The sequence below is a fragment of the Entelurus aequoreus genome, linkage group LG28 (assembly GCF_033978785.1).
Source record: "Entelurus aequoreus isolate RoL-2023_Sb linkage group LG28, RoL_Eaeq_v1.1, whole genome shotgun sequence".
In the NCBI taxonomy this organism is placed as follows: domain Eukaryota; kingdom Metazoa; phylum Chordata; class Actinopteri; order Syngnathiformes; family Syngnathidae; genus Entelurus; species Entelurus aequoreus.
Window position 1 is genome coordinate 2894269 of NC_084758.1, and position 21961 is coordinate 2916229.

General features: G+C 40.6%; 1 protein-coding gene across 1 annotated transcript in view; it reads right to left on the reverse strand.

The window, feature by feature from the left end:
* Positions 1-2394: 2394 nt before the first annotated feature.
* htr4 (5-hydroxytryptamine receptor 4) overlaps positions 2395-21961 on the reverse strand; it is a 210459-nt gene continuing 190892 nt past the window's right edge. Inside the window, exons 6-7 of the mRNA XM_062039785.1 lie at positions 20902-21473; positions 2395-3426 (exon numbers count right to left, since the gene is read on the reverse strand). Of these exons, the coding sequence (XP_061895769.1) occupies positions 3348-3426; positions 20902-21473 (651 nt within the window). The 3' untranslated portion in view covers positions 2395-3347. The remainder of the gene's footprint in view (positions 3427-20901; positions 21474-21961) is intronic.

Consider the following 21961-nt stretch of genomic DNA (forward strand, 5'->3'; position numbering starts at 1 on the left):
GGCATAAAACACCAACAAATAATTACAGCTTATAATTGACAGATAGATCTGAAGTTGATCTAGAAATTGAAGCGTTAAAATTAAAACAAAACAAATTAAAATTGTATGACTTATTTGTAACACTTTTATGAGTGGGACCCTTTTGGGTCCGTTAGAATTTTAGTGGGATTTTTTTTAAACTCTTTGCTCAAAACATAATAATTAATCCACATTTTTTAAAAACTTTTTGCTCAAAACATAATAATGAATCAATTTTTTTTTTTAACTCTTTGCTCAAAACATAATAATGAATTAAAATCAATGTTATGAAATATTGACATATTTAAGGCTCCAATTACTCACATCAAATATTCCATTTGGAAATATTGTTTTTGGGAAAATATTGCATATTTGTTGTTTTTCTTTGACAAAAAGTGCATAAAACAAAAAAATAAATAAACATTAAAAAAATATCAAAAACTTATAATGGACAGATAGCTCTGAAGTGGATCCAGAAATGTAAGCGTTGAAACAATTTTTTTTTTAAAAAGTACGACTTATTTTTAAAAAAATTTTAAGAGTGTGACCCTTTTGGGGTCAATTTATTAAATTTTTAAAAAAATGTTTGGGGTAAATATTGAATATTTGTTGTTTTTGCCATAAAAAAACCAAACATTTTCTTTGAAAAATAGGGCATAAAACAAAAAAAAACAAAACGAAAAAACAAACAAAACAAAACAACAAAAAAAAATATATATATATATATATATATATATATATATATATATATATATATATATATATATATATATATATCAAAAACACTTTTAGTGTTACCCTTTCGCAGTTAAATATTATATCTTGATAACGTTTTGGGGGAAAATATTGAATATTTTGTGTTTTTGCATGAAAAAACAAAATTTTCTTTGACAAAAAGTGCATAAAACAAAAAAAAATAAAGATAAAAAAAATATCAAAAACTTATAATGGACACATAGCTCTGAAGTGGATCCAGAAATTTAAGCATTGAAACTATTTTTTAAAAAAAGAAAAAAGTATGGCTTATTTTTTAAATTTTTATTTGTGTGACCTTTTTGGGGTCAATATATTTAATTTTTAAAACATTTTTGGGGGTAAATATTCAATATTTGTTGTTTTTGACATAAAAAACCCCAACATTTTCTTTGTCAAAAAGGGCATAAAAGGGCAAACGGAAAAAAACAACTAAAAAAACACAAAAACAAAACAAAACAAAAAATGTAAAATATATATATGTATCAAAAACACTTTTGGTGTGACCCTTTTGCAGTCAAATATTATATCTTGAAAACGTTTTGGAGGAAAATATTGAATATTTTGTGTTTTTGCATTAAAATACAAAAGTGCGCAAAACAAACAAAAAAAAAGATAAAAAAAATATCAAAAACTTATAATGGACAGATAACTCTGAAGTGGATCCAGAAATGTTAGCGTTGAAACTGATTTTTTAAAAAAAACAAATATTACTTAATTTTAAAAATGGTATGATTGTGACCCTTTGGGGTCAATTAATTTAATTTTGAAAAACTTTTTGGGGGTAAATATTGAATATTTGTTGTTTTTGCCATAAAAAAAAAAAAATTTTCTTTGACAAAAAGGGAATAAAACAAATGAAAGAAACAAACAAAAACAAAATAAAAAAATGAAAAAAAATAAAAACATATATATATATATATATATATATATATATATATATATATATATATATATATATATATATATATATATATATATATATATATATATATATATATATATATATATCAAAAACACTTATGAGTGTGACCCTTTTGCAGTCAAATATTATATTTTGAAAACGTTTTTGGGGGAAAATATTGAATATTTTGTGTTTTTGCCATGAAATAACATTTTCTTTGACAAAAAGTGCATAAAACAAAACAAAAAAAGATACAAAAAATATCAAAAACTTATAATGGACGGATAGCTCTGAAGTGGATCCAGAAATGTAAGCGTTGAAACTAATTTAAAAAAAAAAAGTATGACTTATTTTTTTTAACATTCTTATGAGTGTGACCCTTTTGGGGTCAATTTATTAAATTTAGAAATTTTTTTGGGGGGTAAACATTGAATATTTGTTGTTTTTGCCATAAAAAAAACCCCACATTTTCTTTGACAAAAAGTGCATAAAACAAAAAAATATATATATAAAAAAAATATCAAAAATAAGTGACTTATTTTTTAACACTTTAAAAGCGAGCGACCCTTTTGGGGTCAATTCATTCCGTTTTGAAAACATTTTTGGTGGTAAAATATTGCAATATTTTGTGTTCCTGCCATAAAAACAACAACATTTTCTTTAACATTAAGGCCATTAAACAAAGACTTTTATTTTTTTAAACTTCATATCAACAAATAGAGATTCAAGCATTGAAAAAATAAAATAACTATGATGGTTATTTTTTTTACATTTTTATGACTGAGAGACCCTTCCGGACCAAACTCGACGGGAGCCCGAAATGTCAAAAAAAAAAAAAAAAAAAAAAAGTAAAATATGAAAATGAAAAATATGAAAATGAAAAATATGAAAATGATGAGACGTTTGAGTGTGTGGCCCTCGGGGGGGGGGAACGTTTGGACACCCCTGTGCTCGATGAAGGAGGGGCGGAGTCAGAGGGAGTACACCTTACTCGCTAACGAGCGTGGTGATTGGTCGCCAGTGGAAGGCGGCGACTCATCAATAAAACATCCAATGAGAGACTTGTGCCGAGGTCCTGGAAGATTGATAACAAGTTATTGATCAGATGTAAACATGTTAGCCAGCTAGCTCTTCTACATTCCTCATGCGGACGCTGATGGGTCATGTGACGCCTGGAGGCGGGAGCAGCGTGGAATGGTGGCTCGCACACACACACACACACACACACACACACACACACACACACACACACACACACACACACACACACACACACACACACACACACACACACACACACACACACACACACACACATTCCTGAGCAGCTTCTCGATGTGAACACGATGAGTCCAAGAGACCCAGACCAGTTTTTTGGCGTCCATCCCCTGGCGCCAAGAGGACCTTCTCCTCGGAGTCCTCGCCTCCCAAACGGCTTCAACGACATTCTCTCATCTCCTCCATGAAAAGAATGGCAGGCGCCGCCGACCCGCCGCGTCTCGTCTCGGCGTGCCGCGCTCGGAACCCGATCCGGTGGCGGGGGTCCCCTCGGCCCGCCCTGGCCGACGGTCCTGTGGTCAAGTTTGTTGTCTAGACGCGTGCATGGCGTCTGTGGATGGGGTGTGGTCGCCGGAGCGAGGGCGTGGCCATCATCAGGAGTCACAAGCAGGAGTCACAAGCAGGACTCGGCGTCGGCGTGCAGTCTTGTTTTCTTCTGTGCCGCATGGTTCCCGTTGAGGAGCACAGAATACCTGACAGCAAGGAAGAAATATCAACTTTCATGCTAATACTTCTTCAATATATATATATATATATATATATATAAAACGGCGCACCTAATTTATCGATTTTTTCCATAAAGCAACTGGATTTGTTTGACTAAACCCAAGCAGAGGACTGCAAAGGTGTGTTATTGTTTGTGCTAAGGCGCCATCTTATGGACCAGTTTGCTCACTGCAGGTGCAGCCTGGTGAAAATGTACTTCCTGTTTCATGCCTTAAAGGCCTACTGAAACCCACTACTACCGACCACGCAGTCTGATAGTTTATATATCAATGATGAAATCTTAACATTATAACACATGCCAATACGGCCGGGTTAACTTATAAAGTGACATTTTAAATTTGCCGCTAAACTTCCGGTTCGAAACGCCTCTGAGGATGACGTATGCGTGTGACGTAGCCCGACGAACACGGGTATGCCTTCCACATTGAAGCCGATATGAAAAAGCTCTGTTTTCATTTCATAATTCCACAGTATTCTGGACATCTGTGTTCGTGAATCTGTTTCAATCATGTTCATTGCATTATGGAGAAGGAAGCCAAGCAAGCAAAGAAGAAAGTTGTCGGTGCGAAATGGACGTATTTTTCGAACGTAGTCAGCCACAACAGTACACAGCCGGCGCTTCTTTGTTTACATTCCCGAAAGATGCAGTCAAGATGGAAGAACTCGGATAACAGAGACTCTAACCAGGAGGACTTTTGATTTGGATACACAGACGCCTGTAGGGAACTGGGACAACACAGACTCTTACCAGGATTACTTTGATTTGGATGACAAAGACGCAGACGTGCTACTGTGAGTATGCAGCTTTGGCTTTTTTTTGCGTATGTACGTAACTTTTTTAAAATATATAAGCTTTATGAACCTTGGGTTAGGTGAACGGTCTTTTGGGCTGAGTGATTGTGTGTGTTGATCATGTGTTTGAATTGTATTGGCGTGTTCTATGGAGCTAGGAGCTAGCAGAGGAGCTAGGAGCTAGCATAACAAACACGCAGGTGTTATTATGCAGGATTCATTTGTGGCATATTAAATATAAGCCTGGTTGTGTTGTGGCTAATAGAGTATATATATGTCTTGTGTTTATTTACTGTTGTAGTCATTCCCAGCTGAATATCAGGTACCGTGAGTATGCAGCCTTGGCTGCTAAACATTCGATAACTTGACCGTATGTGCGCGTCACGTACGTAACTTTTTAAAAATATATAAGCTTTATGAACCTTGGGTTAGGTAAACGGTCTTTTGGGCTGAGTGATTGTGTGTGTTGATCAGGTGTTTGTATTGTATTGGCGTGTTCTATGGAGCTAGGAGCTAGCAGAGGAGCTAGGAGCTAGCATAACAAACACGCAGGTGTTTTTATGCAGGATTAATTTGTGGCATATTAAATATAAGCCTGGTTGTGTTGTGGCTAATAGAGTATATATATGTCTTGTGTTTATTTACTGTTGTAGTCATTCCCAGCTGAATATCAGGTCACCCTCACAGCATCTTCCCTATCTGAATAGCTTCAACTCCCCACTAGTCCTTCACTTGCACTTTACTCATCCACAAATCTTTCATCCTCGCTCAAATTAATGGGGAAATTGTCGCTTTCTCGGTCCGAATCTCTCTCACTTCATGCGGCCATCATTGTAAACAATAGGGAACTTTGCGTATATGTTCAACTGACTACGTCACGCTACTTCCGGTAGGGGCAAGCCTTTTTTTTATCAGATACCAAAAGTTGCAATCTTTATCGTCGTTGTTCTATACTAAATCCTTTCAGCAAAAATATGGCAATATCGCGAAATGATCAAGTATGACACATAGAATAGATCTGCTATCCCCGTTTAAATAAAAAAAATTCATTTCAGTAGGCCTTTAAACCGGATGTAAAAACATCCATACGCGACTAAAATTGCCTCACACACACTACTGAAATCCTCTTACACTCACTATTAAAATCCTCTCACACACACTACTGAAATTACCTCATACACACTACTGAAATCCTCTTACACATACTACTGTAGTCATCTCATACACTCCTGAAATCCCCTAATACACACTAATGAAATCCTCTCACACACACTACTGTAGTCCTCTCATACACTCCTGAAATCCCCTAATACACACTAATGAAATCCTCTCGCCCACACTACCGAAATCCTCTCATTCAGACCACTGAAATCCTATCATACACACTACTAAAATCATCTCACACACACTACTGAAATTCTCTAATAAACACTATTAAAATCCTCTCACACACACTACTAAAATCCTCTCACACACACTACTAAAATCCTCTCACACACTACTGAATTTTTCTCATACATAATATTAAAATCCTCTCACACACACTACTAAAATTCTCTCATACACACTACTGAAATCATCTCACACACACACTACTGAAATCCTCTCATTCATCCCACTGAAATCCTATCATACACACTACTAAAATCATCTCACACACACTACTGAAATCCTCTCATACACACTACTGAAATCCTCTCACACACACTACTAAAATCCTCTCACACACACTACTAAAATCCTCTCACACACACTACTGAATTTCTCTCATACACACTATTAAAATCCTCTCACACACACTACTAAAATCCTCTCACACACTACTGAATTTTTCTCATACACACTATTAAAATCCTCTCACACACACTACTAAAATTCTCTCATACACACTACTGAAATCCTCTCATACACACTACTGAAATCCTCTCACCACACTACTAAAATTATCTCATACACACTACTGAAATCCTCTCACACACACTACTGAAATACTCTCACACACACTGCTAAAATCCTCTCACACACACTACTGAATTTCTCTCATACACACTATTAAAATCCTCTCACACACACTACTAAAATCCTCTCACACACTACTGAATTTTTCTCATACACACTATTAAAATCCTCTCACACACACTACTAAAATTCTCTCATACACACTACTGAAATCCTCTCATGCACACTACTGAAATCCTCTCACCACACTACTAAAATTCTCTCATACACACTACTGAAATCCTCTCATACAGACTACTGAAATCCTCTCACCACACTACTAAAATTCTCTCACACACACTACTGAAATCCTCTCATTCAGACCACTGAAATCCTATCATACACACTACTAAAATCATCTCACACACACTACTGAAATCCTCTCATACACACTACTGAAATCCTCTCACACATACTACTAAAATCCTCTCACACACACTACTGAATTTTGCTCATACACACTATTAAAATCCTCTCACACACACTACTAAAATCCTCTCACACACACTACTAAAATTCTCTCATACACACTACTGAAATCCTCTCACACACACTACTGAAATTATCTCATACACACTACTGAAATCCTCACACACACTACTGAAATTATCTCATACACAATACTGAAATCCTCTCACACACACTACTGAAATTATGTCATACACTCTACTGATATCCTCTCATACACTCCTGGAATCCCCTAATACACACTAATGAAATCCTCTCACATACACTACTGAAATCCTCTCATTCAGACCACTGAAATCCTATCATACACACTACTAAAATCATCTCACACACACTACTGAAATTCTCTCATACACTACTGAAATCCTCTCACACACTATTGAAATCCTCTCACACACACTACTGAATTTCTCTCATACACACTATTAAAACCCTCTCACAAACACTACTGAAATTCTCTCATACACACTACTGAAATCCTCTCACACACACACACTATTGAAATTCTCTCACACAATACTAAAATCCTTTCACACACACTACTGAATTTCTCTCACACACACTATTGAAATCCTCTCACACACACTACTAAAATCCTCACACACACTACTAAAACTCCGCTCACCTCGGACAATTAAAGTACCATTTACCAAGTTAAAAAACAATTCCCAGAATTCCCAATTTCCCAAAGCCCTATTTTCACCTCTTCCTGGAAAGTTTACACAGTCCACATTTTTCAACCTTTTTGACCATTGGACCTTCAAAATAATCCTCTTAGTTGGGACAACAAATGCTCCCTTTTTTTTTTGGTACAAATTCCCGGTTTTTTTTCTCCAAAATTCCAGGAATTCCGAAATACCCATTCTCCATTTAAACTGTTACTACGTCAACATTTTTCTAGCGATTCCAGAAATTCCAACACCAACCCATTCATATCATCTAGGACAATTTTGATAGTAGCAATGTTTTCAAAAATTCCCTTTTTTCCCCAAATTTCCAGGAAATTAATGGATGTATTCATAGTTCTACAATGCCCTAAAATCTCTAAATGTTGCGCCATTTTAAACCTGATTCCAACATCCACACACTCCGCTCACCTCGGACAATTAAAGTACCATTTACCAAGTTAAAAAACAATTCCCAGAATTCCCCAATTTCCCAAAGCCCTATTTTCACCTCTTCCTGGAAAGTTTTCACAGTCCACATTTTTCAACCTTTTTGACCATTGGACCTTCAAAATAATCCTCTTAGTTGGGACAACAAATGCTCCCATTTTTTTTGGTACAAATTCCCGGTTTTTTTTTCTCCAAAATTCCAGGAATTCCGAAATACCCATTCTCCATTTAAACTGTTACTACGTCAACATTTTTCTAGCGATTCCAAAAATTCCAACACCAACCCATTCATATCATCTAGGACAATTTTAATAGTAGCAATGTTTTCAAAAATTCCCTTTTTTCCCCAAATTTCCAGGAAATTAATGGATGTATTCATAGGTCTACAATGCCCTAAAATCTCTAAATGTTGCGCCATTTTAAACCTGATTCCAACATCCACACACTCCGCTCACCTCGGACAATTAAAGTACCATTTACCAAGTTAAAAAACAATTCCCAGAATTCCCCAATTTCCCAAAGCCCTATTTTCACCTCTTCCTGGAAAGTTTTCACAGTCCACATTTTTCAACCTTTTTGACCATTGGACCTTCAAAATAATCCTCTTAGTTGGGACAACAAATGCTCCCATTTTTTTTGGGTACAAATTCCCGTTTTTTTTTTCTCCAAAATTCCAGGAATTCCAAAATACCCATTCTCCATTTAAACTGTTACTACGTCAACATTTTTCTAGCGATTCCAAAAATTCCAACACCAACCCATTCATATCATCTAGGACAATTTTGATAGTAGCAATGTTTTCAAAAATTCCCTTTTTTCCCCAAATTTCCAGGAAATTAATGGATGTATTCATAGTTCTACAATGCCCTAAAATCTCTAAATGTTGCGCCATTTTAAAGCTGATTCCAACATCCACACACTCCGCTCACCTCGGACAATTAAAGTGCCATTTACCAAGTTAAAAAACAATTCCCAGAATTCCCAATTTCCCAAAGCCCTATTTTCACCTCTTCCTGGAAAGTTTTCACAGTCCACATTTTTCAACCGTTTTTGACCATTGGACCTTCAAAATAATCCTCTTAGTTGGGACAACAAATGCTCCCATTTTTTTTTGGTACAAATTCCCGGTTTTTTTTCTCTCCAAAATTCCAGGAATTCGGAAATACCCATTCTCCATTTAAACTGTTACTACGTCAACATTTTTCTAGCGATTCCAAAAATTCCAACACCAACCCATTCATATCATCTCGGACAATTGTGCTAGTATCATCCATCCATCCATCCTGGATGAAAATTCCCTGATTACTCGGAATTACCAGGAATCCCCCCCCCCCTCCATTGACAATGAATGGGCAATAAACAAACCTCTCTATATCCCACATTTCTCAACCGATTGGAACCGTTCCAACATCCACACACTCCACTCACCCTGGACATTCAAGTATTTCAGTTCCCTTCACGTATCGGGGTTTTGGCGTTCATCGGGCGTTCACACGCAACTACTCCTGGAATTGCAAACTCTAGTACTAATATCGGTATTGTTGTAATTTACACGCACTTCATGGGTTTCATGTACAGCGCAACTAATTAGGGGGTAATTAATCATGCTAATCACACAAGTAGCGTTCTTCCTCCCGGGGCATTGTGGGCGGGGCTTGTGGTCACCTGCTGGGGTCATCTGAGTGCGTACAGCAGTACCATTCAAAGAGCTATGACCGCCTTTGCTCACTAATAGCTCTAAAAATGGCGCTGCGGTCTGCAACAACGCGGGGGTCTGGCATCTGGAGTCGTTCCCAGGGAATTTGGAAGCTAATTTGGTGCTTTAACACTAGAAGTCCCAGCATTTTTCTGTCTACCTAGAAGACCCAGAGAGGGGTCATTTGGCCCGACGCTTTTCCCGAATACACTAATCACTCATTTTGTTATGGTAATGAGGCTGTTAGGGGCAGTTTGTCTAGGTAGACAGAAAAATTATACATGTGGGAAATGCCGAAAGGAGCAATGGCAGTGCCAGGATTGTGAGTGACTGCTCAAATGTATGTCAGTCACGTTTACATGGACATGGTTTTTCATTCTTTGTAAATATGCTTTTTTCTTTGTAAATTTTTTTTTTAAAACTATTTTTGGCACACAAAAATAACAATTGCTTCTGCAACAACCCTCCACACCAAAACTGGGAAAACAGTTGCTTTTTCATTCTTTGTAAATATGTTTTGTTTTGTATTTTTTTTAACAATAAATGTCAGAGTGTTGATCCCTTCATTCTGTTGATCCTTGCAAAAACACACACAACCTACCTCAGAACTAAAGCTTGAGCTGTAAGGTCCCCTCCCCCACACAGGCTCAAGTGGCCCCCTGCCGTGTGCCACTAACAGCCACATTTTCATAACAAAAGGAGTGTCCACAGGGGGGACTAGGGGTCAAATGACCCTCTTGCGTGTTTTCTAGGTAAAAGTGTCAATTGACCCTTCTCTGGGACTTCGCGTGTTAATAGGCAATGACCGAATACCGTCGGTACTACCGGGCATCGGTATGGTGCCACGTTTTGTTATCTTTCGTCCGGCTGAGAACTAAACACCGGCTAACGTAAAATGCAAGCGATGTTGCCATTTTCAACACCGACGAAGTTAAGAAAACCCTCAAACGCAAAGCAAGGCTACTCACTTCCAAAAAATGCGCTAGCTTGATGCTAATTTCAGAAGATCACTGCATGTCCTCTTACATTTGTAGAGGACCTGCATAAGAGACAGGAGAGCAAACAGCATCCTCAAGGACTCATCCCACCCAGGTCACCACTGGCTTGAACTCTTGCCCTCAGGGAGGCGCTATAAGACCATCAAAGCAAGGACAAATAGACTGAAAAGCAGAGCTGTTATTGCCCTAAACTCTGCACTTACCTGAACACTCACCACTTTATTACTTGCTTACCTCTGATAAAGATCTACTGTGCAATATGTTTTTTTAACATTTTATTATGTTTTTAAATTTTAAATTGTTTTATTATTGTTGTTGTCTTAAGACTATTTCATGTAGGTTTGTTTTAAAAGCACTGAGCTGGATTGCTGTCCAATTTCGTTGTTTCCATACAATGACAATAAAGGTATTCTGATTCTGATTCTAATTGACATTGGATTTGCCATAGACAGGCTACTATTAGCATTGGCGATTTTTTTGCCGCACCATTTTATGAGCCGCAGGGTTCAAAGCGTAAGAACAAAAGTGTCGACTCTGACCCTAACAAGTATGTTGCCATGTCCAGGTTTTTCCTTCGCCTGAAGAAACCCAAAGATACATTTGTAGTTTCTCTAAATGTAGTAACCATGACGACCGAGCCACAAGGCTCCCCCTAATTTGAGCCCAGGACGTTTGTATCAATCAGCAAAGTTCATTTATGTTTCGGAACGCTAACAACGGGAGCCCCCGCAGCTTTCATGGCATTTTCACGGAATGTTTCTGCAACCTTCCGGAACCCCTGCCACGGTTTCTCCATTCACAACACAGCCTGAGCAACTTCTGTGATTCACTGAATACATTTGAAGCACTTTCACGCACGATTAATTCCACATTAATCATACTTACTTTCTGCTTTTGCATCTTGCGCAGATTGCAAGTTTGTTCATTGTTGTCTAAGTTCTTGCCCATTTATCTTCATCTGCGCCGACATGCTGGATCTACAATTACTTTCCTGGACTAATCAAAGTTTGTCTAATTACTGCGTTCGGGATGATTGGATCTAAAGTCGCAACCAAACAAGGAATAATTCTCTCTAATTAGCTTTTTTTATTGACAGCAATGGCCTATTTTAAAGTAAATGACTCTTCATTACTAAGTCTAAGTATTCATGTTTATATGCATTTAAAAATAACATCACCACATATTGAGTACTTACGGTTTCGGTTTGTTAGTGTCATTGATTTTAAATGAATGTGATTTAATGTTTCTACCAAACATTTTAGAGGAGTAAAACAACCGAAATGCTAACAGTTAGCATGCTAGCAAGATACCATCATTCCTAATGCATACAGTAGATACTATTTCAACCAAATATGTGAACTGTTAGCATGTATTATAATACCAGGTACCGTAGTTTTCGGACTATAAGTGGCAGTTTTTTTCATAGTTTGGCCGGGGGTGCGACTTATACTCAGGAGCGACTTATGTGTGAAATGATGAACACATTAGCGTAAAATATCAAATAATATCATTCACGTAAGAGACTAGACGTATAAGATTTCATGGGATTTAGCGATTAGGAGTGACAGATTGTTTGGTAAACGTATAGCATGTTCTATATGTTATAGCAGGTTTATAGCCCGTAAGGACCAGATGAGTAGCCCGATGGCCTGTTCTAAAAATAGCTCAAATAGCAGCCTCTATTTTTTAAATTGTATTTATTTACTAGCAAGCTGGTCTAGCTCTGCCCGACATTTTTAATTCTAAGAGAGACAAAACTCAAATAGAATTTGAAAATCCAAGAAAATATTTTAAAGACTTGGTCTTTACTTGTTTAAATAAATTCATAAATTTTTTTACTTTGCTTCTTATAACTTTCAGAAAGACAATTTTAGAGAAAAAATACAACCTTAAAAATGATTTTAGGATTTTTAAACACATATACCTTTTTACCTTTTAAATTCCTTCCTCTTCTTTCCTGACAATGTAAATCAATGTTCAAGTAAATTAGTTTTTTTTATTGTAAAGAATAATAAATTAATTTTAATTTAATTCTTCATTTTAGTTTCTGTTTTTTCGACGAAGAATATTTGTGAAATATTTCTTCAAACTTATTATGATTAAAATTCAAAAAAAATTATTCTGGCAAATCTAGAAAATCTGTAGAATCAAATTTAAATCTTATTTCAAAGTCTTTTGAATTTATTTTAAAAAAATGTTTCTGGAAAATCAAGAAGAAATAATGATTTGTCTAGCTTGGTCCAATTTGTTATATATTCTAACAAAGTGTAGATTGGATTTTAACCTATTTAAAACATGTCATCAAAATTCTAAAATTAATCTTAATCAGGAAAAATTACTAATGATGTTCCATAAATTATTTTAATTTTTTCAAAAAGATTCGAATTAGCTAGTTTTTCTCTTCTTTTTTTCGGTTGAATTTTGAATTTTAAAGAGTCGAAATTCAATCAATCAATGTTTATTTATATAGCCCTAAATCACAAAAGTCTCATAAACTATGTTTCAAAATTTAATTGTCATTTTTTTTTTTGTGTTTTCTCCTCTTTTAAACCGTTCAATTAAGTGTAAATATCATTAATTATTAATAATAACATAGAGTTAAAGGTAAATTGACCAAATTGGCTATTTCTGGCAATTTATTTAAGTGTGTATCAAACTGGTAGCCCTTCGCATTAATCACTACCCAAGAAGTAGCTCTTGCTTTCAAAAAGGTTGGTGACCCCTGTGTTATAGTTATTTGAATGACTCTTACCATAATATGTTACGTTAACATACCACTTGGTTATTTATGCCTCATATAACGTACACTTATTCAGCCTGTTGTTCACTATTCTTCATTTATTTTAAATTGCCTTTCAAATGTCTATTCTTGCTGTTGGCTTTTATCAAATACATTTCCCCAAAAAAATGCGACTTATACTCCAGTGCGACTTATATATGTTTTTTGTCCTTCTTTATTATGCATTTTTCGGCCGGTGCGACTTATACTCGGAAAAATACGGTATATACAGTTTACATTGTTACGCCCTAACACCTTTACAGTTAGAATGCTAGCAACTATCCAAATATCACATTGTCTAATACATTTAAAAAATAGTTTTTCTCACAGTTAGCATGCTAGCACCTAGCAAGATACCATCATTGCTAACACATACAGTATATACAATTTCGACCAAATATGTTAACTGTTAGCATGTATTACAATGCCTGATATATACAGTTTATGCTAATTCACCCTAACACCTTTACAGTTAGCATGCTAGCAACTATCAAAATATCATAATACATATTAAAAATACGATTTTAGCCGAACATTTTCACAGTTAGCATGCTAGCACCCAACAAGATGCCATCATTGCTAACACATACAGTATATACAATTTCGACCAAATATGTTAACTGTTAGCATGCATTACAATGCCTGATAGATACAGTTTATGCTAATTCACCCTAACACCTTCACAGTTAGCATGCTAGCACCCAACAAGATGCCATCATTGCTAATACATATAGTATATACTATTTCAACCAAATATGTTAACTGTTAGCATGCATTAGCATGTATTACAATGCCTAATATATACAGTTTATTACAGTTAGCCTGCTAGCACGTAGTAACATTTTAAAAAGGCCTCACATAGCGTTTATGCTATTTCCTCCTTATATATTTACTGTTAGCATGATGGCGCCGATAAAAACATATTATAAGTCCTAATGAATATAGTAAATACTATTTCACCCCAACATTTTCACAGTTAGCATGTTAGCACCTAGCAAGCTATTATAATGCCTAACAGTGTACGTACAGTTAGAATGTGTGTGTGTGTGTGTGTGTGTGTGTGTGTGTGTGTGTGTGTGTGTGTGTGTGTGTGTGTGTGTGTGTGTGTGTGTGTGTGTGTGTGTGTGTGTGTGTGTGTGTGTGTGTGTGTGTTCATCATTCTAGCTATAGTGGAAAGGGGGGCCCTCACAACCTACTAACCTAACGTGGGTCCACACAAAGTAGGCAAGACATGTAGGTGTGTGTGTGTGTGTGTGTGTGTGTGTGTGTGTGTGTGTGTGTGTGTGTGTGTGTGTGTGTGTGTGTGTGTGTGTGTGTGTGTGTGTGTGTGTGTGTGTGTGTGTTTCATCATTCTAGCTATAGTGGAAAGGGGGGCCCTCACAACCTACTAACCAAACGTGGGTCCACACAAAGTAGGCAAGACATGTAGGTGTATGTGTGTGTGTGTGTGTGTGTCTGTGTGTGTGTGTGTGTGTGTGTGTGTGTGTGTGTGTGTGTGTGTGTGTGTGTGTGTGTGTGTGTGTGTGTGTGTGTGTGTGTGTGTGTGTGTGTGTGTGCGTTTCATCATTCTAGCTATAGTGGAAAGGGGGGCCCTCACAACCTACTAACCAAACGTGGGTCCACACAAAGTAGGCAAGACATGTGTGTGTGTGTGTGTGTGTGTGTGTGTGTGTGTGTGTGTGTGTGTGTGTGTGTGTGTGTGTGTGTGTGTGTGTGTGTGTGTGTGTGTGTGTGTGTGTGTGTGTTTCATCATTCTAGCTATAGTGGAAAGGGGGGCCCTCACAACCTACTAACCTAACGTGGGTCCACACAAAGTAGGCAAGACATGTAGGTGTGTGTGTGTGTGTGTGTGTGTGTGTGTGTGTGTGTGTGTGTGTGTGTGTGTGTGTGTGTGTGTGTGTGTGTGTTTCATCATTCTAGCTATAGTGGAAAGGGGGGCCCTCACAACCTACTAACCAAACGTGGGTCCACACAAAGTAGGCAAGACATGTAGGTGTATGTGTGTGTGTGTGTGTGTGTCTGTGTGTGTGTGTGTGTGTGTGTGTGTGTGTGTGTGTGTGTGTGTGTGTGTGTGTGTGTGTGTGTGTGTGTGTGTGTGTGTGTGTGTGTGTGTGTGTGTGTGTGTGTGTGCGTTTCATCATTCTAGCTATAGTGGAAAGGGGGGCCCTCACAACCTACTAACCAAACGTGGGTCCACACAAAGTAGGCAAGACATGTGTGTGTGTGTGTGTGTGTGTGTGTGTGTGTGTGTGTGTGTGTGTGTGTGTGTGTGTGTGTGTGTGTGTGTGTGTGTGTGTGTGTGTGTGTGTGTTGTCAGACTCACTTGAGAGGTGGTGAGACAGTATGGTAGAGCATCTAGACAGGCACTGGCCTGGTGTTGCAGAACCAGAGCAGCAGTTTGGAGGCAGAGGAGCAGCTGCTGGAGAGACCAGGAGGAGCAGGAGGAGGACAAGAAGAAGGAGGAGGACCAGAAAGACAACAAAAAGGAGAACCAGGAGAAGGGAGGATCAGGAGGAGGACAATGAGGACCCGGAAGAGGATCAGGTGGAGAACCAGGAAAAAAACAAGGAGGACCAGGAGTACCAGAAGGAGGAGGAAGAAGAGAAGCAGGAAGACAAAGAGAAGAACAAGAAGGAGGGCAAAGGGATGACAAGGAGGAGGTGGAGGAACACAAGAAGGAGGACCAGGTTGAGGACAAGGAGGACCAGAAAGATAACAAAATGGAGGACCAGGAGGAGGACAACGAGGACCAGAAATAGGATCAGGAGGAAGACCAGGAGAATTACAAGGAGGACCAGGAGTACCAGGAGGAGAAGGAAGAAAACAAGGAGGAAGACAAAGAGAAGGACAAGGAGGAGGGCAAGGAACAAGGAGGAGAACCAGGAAGATGACCAGGAGGACCAGGAGGACATGGAGGAGAACCAGGAAGATGACCAGGAGGACCAGGAGGACAAGGAGGAGAACCAGGAAGAACAAGAGGAGGACAAGGAGGAGAACCAGGAAGATGACCAGGAGAACCAGGAGGAGAACCAGGAAGAACAGGAGGAGGACACAAAGGAGAACCAGGAAGAATAAGAGGAGGAAAAGGAGGAGAACCAGGAAGATGACCAGGAGAACCAGGAGGAGAACCAGGAAGAACAGGAGGAGGACACAAAGGAGAACCAGGAAGAATAAGAGGAGGACAAGGAGGAGAACCAGGAAGATGACCAGGAGGAGAACCAGGAAGAACAAGAGGAGGACAAGGAGGAGGACCAGGAAGAACAAGAGGAGGACAAGGAGGAGAACCAGGAAGATGACCAGGAGGACCAGGAGGACAAGGAGGAGAACCAGGAAGATGACCAGGAGGACCAGAAGGACAAGGAGGAGAACCAGGAAGAACAAGAGGAGGACAAGGAGGAGAACCAGGAAGATGACCAGGAGAACCAGGAGGACAAGGAGGAGAACCAGGAAGAACAAGAGGAGGACAAGGAGGAGAACCAGGAAGATGACCAGGAGGACCGGGAGGACAAGGAAGAGAACCAGGAAGATGACCAGGAGGACCAGGAGGACAAGGAGGAGAACCAGGAAGAACAAGAGGAGGACATGGAGTAGAACCAGGAAGAACAAGAGGAGGACAAGGAGGAGAACCAGGAAGATGACCAGGAGGACCAGGAGGACATGGAGTAGAACCAGGAAGAACAAGAGGAGGACAAGGAGGAGAACCAGGAAGATGACCAGGAGGACCGGGAGGACAAGGAAGAGAACCAGGAAGAACAAGAGGAGGACAAGGAGGAGAACCAGGAAGATGACCAGGAGGACCGGGAGGACAAGGAAGAGAACCAGGAAGAACAAGAGGAGGACAAGGAGGAGAACCAGGAAGAACAAGAGGAGGACAAGGAGGAGAACCAGGAAGATGGCCAGGAGGACCAGGAGGAGAACCAGGAACAGGACCAGGAGGACCAGGAGGACAAGGAGGAGAACCAGGAAGATGACCAGGAGGGCAAGGAGGAGAACCAGGAAGAACAAGAGGAAGAGAAGGAGGAGGACCAAGAGGACAACATGGAAGACCAGGAGGACAACAAGAAGGTGAAATAAAGAAAAAAGAGAAGATGAAAAATGGAAGCAAATGAAGAAGGAGGAAGACATGAAGGAGGAGGAGGAGGAGAGGGAAGGTATGGAGAGAATATGAGGATTAAAGAACATACAGGAGGAGGAGGAGAAGATGAAGGGAAGGAAAGGAAGGAGGGAAGGAAAGGAAGAGAGGGTGAAAAAGAAGGTTAAAGTTCACACGCAAAGAGCAGCGTTTGACTTCCTGTTTGCTACACGTCCTAAATATATCTTTAACTCCAATACACAACACACTCAATAACATAACACACCATGACAGCACCTCCTGGGGGGGGGGGGGGGGGGGGGGACTCGCCAGAAGTTCAATGCTGCTGGCCTGATAACACCTGTTGCCATGGCGACCAACCAAAAGCCACACAACACACACTCCTATACACACCAGGAGTTGCACAACCCTCAAGCACACACACGCCTTTATTTTGCCACAATCGATCGTGAAATTCCCATGTCAACCTGCCAGGGTGTGTGTGTGTGTGTGTGTGTGTGTGTGTGTGTGTGTGTGTGTGTGTGTGTGTGTGTGTGTGTGTGTGTGTGTGTGTGTGTGTGTGTGTGTGTCTGTGTGTGTGTGTGTGTGTGTGTGTGTGTGTGTGTGTGTGTGTGTGTGTGTGTGTGTGTGTGTGCGTGCGTGTGTGTGTGTGTGTGTGTGTGTGTGTGTGTGTGTGTGTGTGTGTGTGTGTGTGTGTGTGTGTCACTGTCTTCAATTTAGACAACAACTGGCTTCCTGTGCCAGATTTCACAATAAAAGACAACTTTTTTTTTTTTAAATACTGTAATAAGCTGCAAACGTAAAACTACATTAAATTGTTGAAATAATGCAAAAATAAATAAACAACTGCAAGTAAATAATAACACACTAAAGTGCTGTTTTATTGTGGTGAAATGATAAATAATTGAAGTATGACGCTAATTGGCTTAGTTCAGCAGGAAGTTGAGATTTGTTTATCGTTAGCGCACCAACTCTCGAGTGTTAGCAGCCATGCTAACCTCATTTCCCGCCTGACACCTGGCGAGCGTGAGGTCTCATTTCATGTTTCATTTATTTGAGGGACTCGTCGCCGGCATCTCTGCACCTGCGGCGTGTCGGCCATGATGGAGTGGCGGCGGCGTGCCATTCATCTGACAGGAAGTCATTTGGTGGGACATAATTAAGAGTTGAAGACGAGACGCTTCACTTTCTGTTTCCTGTTTGCTGACAATCCTCCATTTTTGTGTTTTACAGCCACACTGGCCACTTCATTAGGTACCCAGTGTATTTTACAATATTTTACAATATTTAGTAAACAAAAAAAAAAGGTATTGGCATAATAGTATAATGAATACAGTACATATAATGTATATATATATAATATATATGTATATAGTATTTCCACTTGTGTATTAGTACACACAGTATCTAATAAATACATTACAAGTCTTCTACTTCCTGCTTTGAAAAAGCATTGAACACCCTAACTCTAACCCTGACCCTAACAACTCCAAATACCCTAACTCTGACCCTAACCTTAACAACTCCAAACACCCCAACCCTGACCCTAACAACCCCAAACACTCTAACTCTGACCCTAACCTTAACAACTCCAAACACCCTAACCCTGACCCTAACAACTCCAAACACCCTAACTCTGACCCTGACCCTAACAACTCCAAACACCCTAATTTTGACCCTAAACCTGACAACTCCAAACAGCCTAACTCTGACCCCAACCTTCACAACTCCAAACACCCTAACTCTGACCCTAACCTTAATAACTCCAAACACCCTAACTCTGACCCTAACAACTCCAAACACCCTAACTCTGACCCTTACCTTAATAACTCCAAACAGCCCAACTCTGACCCTAACAACTCCAGTTACCCTAACTCTGAACTTACCTTAACAACTCCAAACACCCTAACCCTGCCCCTTCCAACTCCAAACCCCCTAACTCTGACCCTAACAACTCCAATTACCCTAACTCTGACCCTGACCCTAACAACTCCAAACAACCTAACTCCGACCCTAACCTTAACAACTCCAAACACCCTAACCCTGACCCTAACAACTCCAAACACCCTAACTCTGACCCTGACCCTAACAACTCCAAACACCCTAATTCTGACCCTAACCCTAACAACTCCAAACACCATAACTGTGACCCTAACCTTCACAACTCCAATCACCCTAACTCTGACCCTAACCTTAATAACTCCAAACAGCCCAACTCTGATCCTAACAACTCCAATTACCCTAACTCTGACCCTAAACTTAACAACTCCAAACACCCTAACCCTGCCACTTCCAACTCCAAACCCCCTAACTCTGACCCTAACAACTCCAATTACCCTAACTCTGACCCTGACCCTAACAACTCCAAACACCCTAAATCTGACCCTAACCTTCACAACTCCAAACACCCTAACCCTGACCCTAACAACTCCAAACACCCTAATTCTGACCCTAACCTTCACAACTCCAAACACCCTAACTCTGACCCTAACCTTAATAACTCCAAACAGCCCAACTCTGACCCTAACAACTTCAATTACCCTAACTCTGACCCTAACCTTAACAACTCCAAACACCCTAACCCTGCCCCTTCCAACTACAAACCCCCTAACTCTGACCCTAACAACTCCAATTACCCTAACTCTGACCCTGACCCTAACAACTCCAAACACCCTAACTCTGACCCTAACCTTCACAACTCCAAACACCCTAACTCTGACCCTAACAACTCCAAACACCCTAACTCTGACCCTAACCTTAACAACTCCAAACACCCTAACCCTGACCCTAACAACTCCAAACACCCTAATTCTGACCCTAACCTTCACAACTCCAAACACCCTAACTCTGACCCTAACCTTAATAACTCCAAACAGCCCAACTCTGACCCTAACAACTTCAATTACCCTAACTCTGACCCTAACCTTAACAACTCCAAACACCCTAACCCTGCCCCTTCCAACTACAAACCCCCTAACTCTGACCCTAACAACTCCAATTACCCTAACTCTGACCCTGACCCTAACAACTCCAAACACCCTAACTCTGACCCTAACCTTCACAACTCCAAACACCCTAACTCTGACCCTAACAACTCCAAACACCCTAACTCTGACCCTAACCTTAACAACTCCAAACACCCTAACTCTGGCCCTAACCTTAATAACTCCAAACAGCCCAACTCTGACCCTAACAACTCCAATTACCCTAACTCTGACCCTAACCTTAACAACTCCAAACACCCTAACCCTTCCCCTTCCAACTCCAAACCCCCTAACTCTGACCCTAACAACTCCAAACACCCCAACTCCGAGCCTAGCAACTCCAAACCCCCTAACTCTGTAATGTCTTTGTGAAGACAGATATTCTGGATTTGTTGGATGTTTTGGAGTTGAAGGACACAGACTAACATTAGCGTGTTGTCGTACAAACCAGCTCTTTTACCGCTTCAGCCTATTTGGTGAGTTTAAACTGAGGACTCTGGTCCGAGCGGTGGACTCACTTGAGGACGTGCGTGGACCCGTTGATCTGCGTGGCGGTGCAGGGAGCGCCGGAGCCCAGGATGGAAGGTCGGCGGTACCTCTTCCTGCCGCAGCAGAGGATGATGAGGAAGGCACGCCGGAAGGACTTGTTGAGGAAGGCGTAGAGGATGGGGTTGAGCATGGAGTTGATGTAGCCCAGCCACAGGCAGGCGGCCCACAGCTTCTCGGGCACGGTGTAGTCGATGAAGGGGTCCACCACGTTGGTGATGAAGAAGGGCGCCCAGCAGAGGCAGAAACATCCCATAATGATACACAGCGTCTTTGCCGCTTTGGTTTCCGTGCGCATGCGGTGGTTGCGCTGGTGGTCGGCCGAGTCCGAGGTAGCCGGCGAGCCGGCGCCCCCCGCCCGCTGCAGTATGCTAATCTGCAGGGCGTGCGCTCGCGCCGTGATGTAGATCCTCTGGTAGGCCAGCACCATGAGCACCAGGGGGATGTAGAAGGCCACCACGGAGCACGTGAGCGCGTACGGCTTGTTGACCATGAAGACGCACGACGTGGAGTTGCTGCCCTCCATGTGGCGCCTCTGCTCGATCTGCACACACAAGACAGGTGTCAAGCGTTGATGTGTCAGCCGGCGTCCTCCTCGGATCTCTTCTGTTTCTGTGGGAACCCCCTGCTGGGACGGTAACAAGGAGGAACCCACTGCTGGGACGGTAACAAGGAGGAACCCACTGCTGGGACGGTAACAAGGAGGAACCCACTGCTGGGACGGTAACAAGGAGGAACCCACTGCTGGGACGGTAACAAGGAGGAACCCACTGCTGGGACGGTAACAAGGAGGAACCCCCTGCTGGGGCGTTAACAAGGAGGAACCCACTGTTGGGACGTTAACAAGGAGGAACCCCCTGCTGGGACGTTAACAAGGAGGAACCCACTGCTGGGGCATTAACAAGGAGGAACCCACTGCTGGGACGTTAATTAGGAGGTCTCAGTCGTGTTCATCGACAGACACTTTAGTCAGAAATGTTGCTTCATTGAAGTGCGCGCTAACTGTTAGCGTGTTAACATTAGCAATCCAGC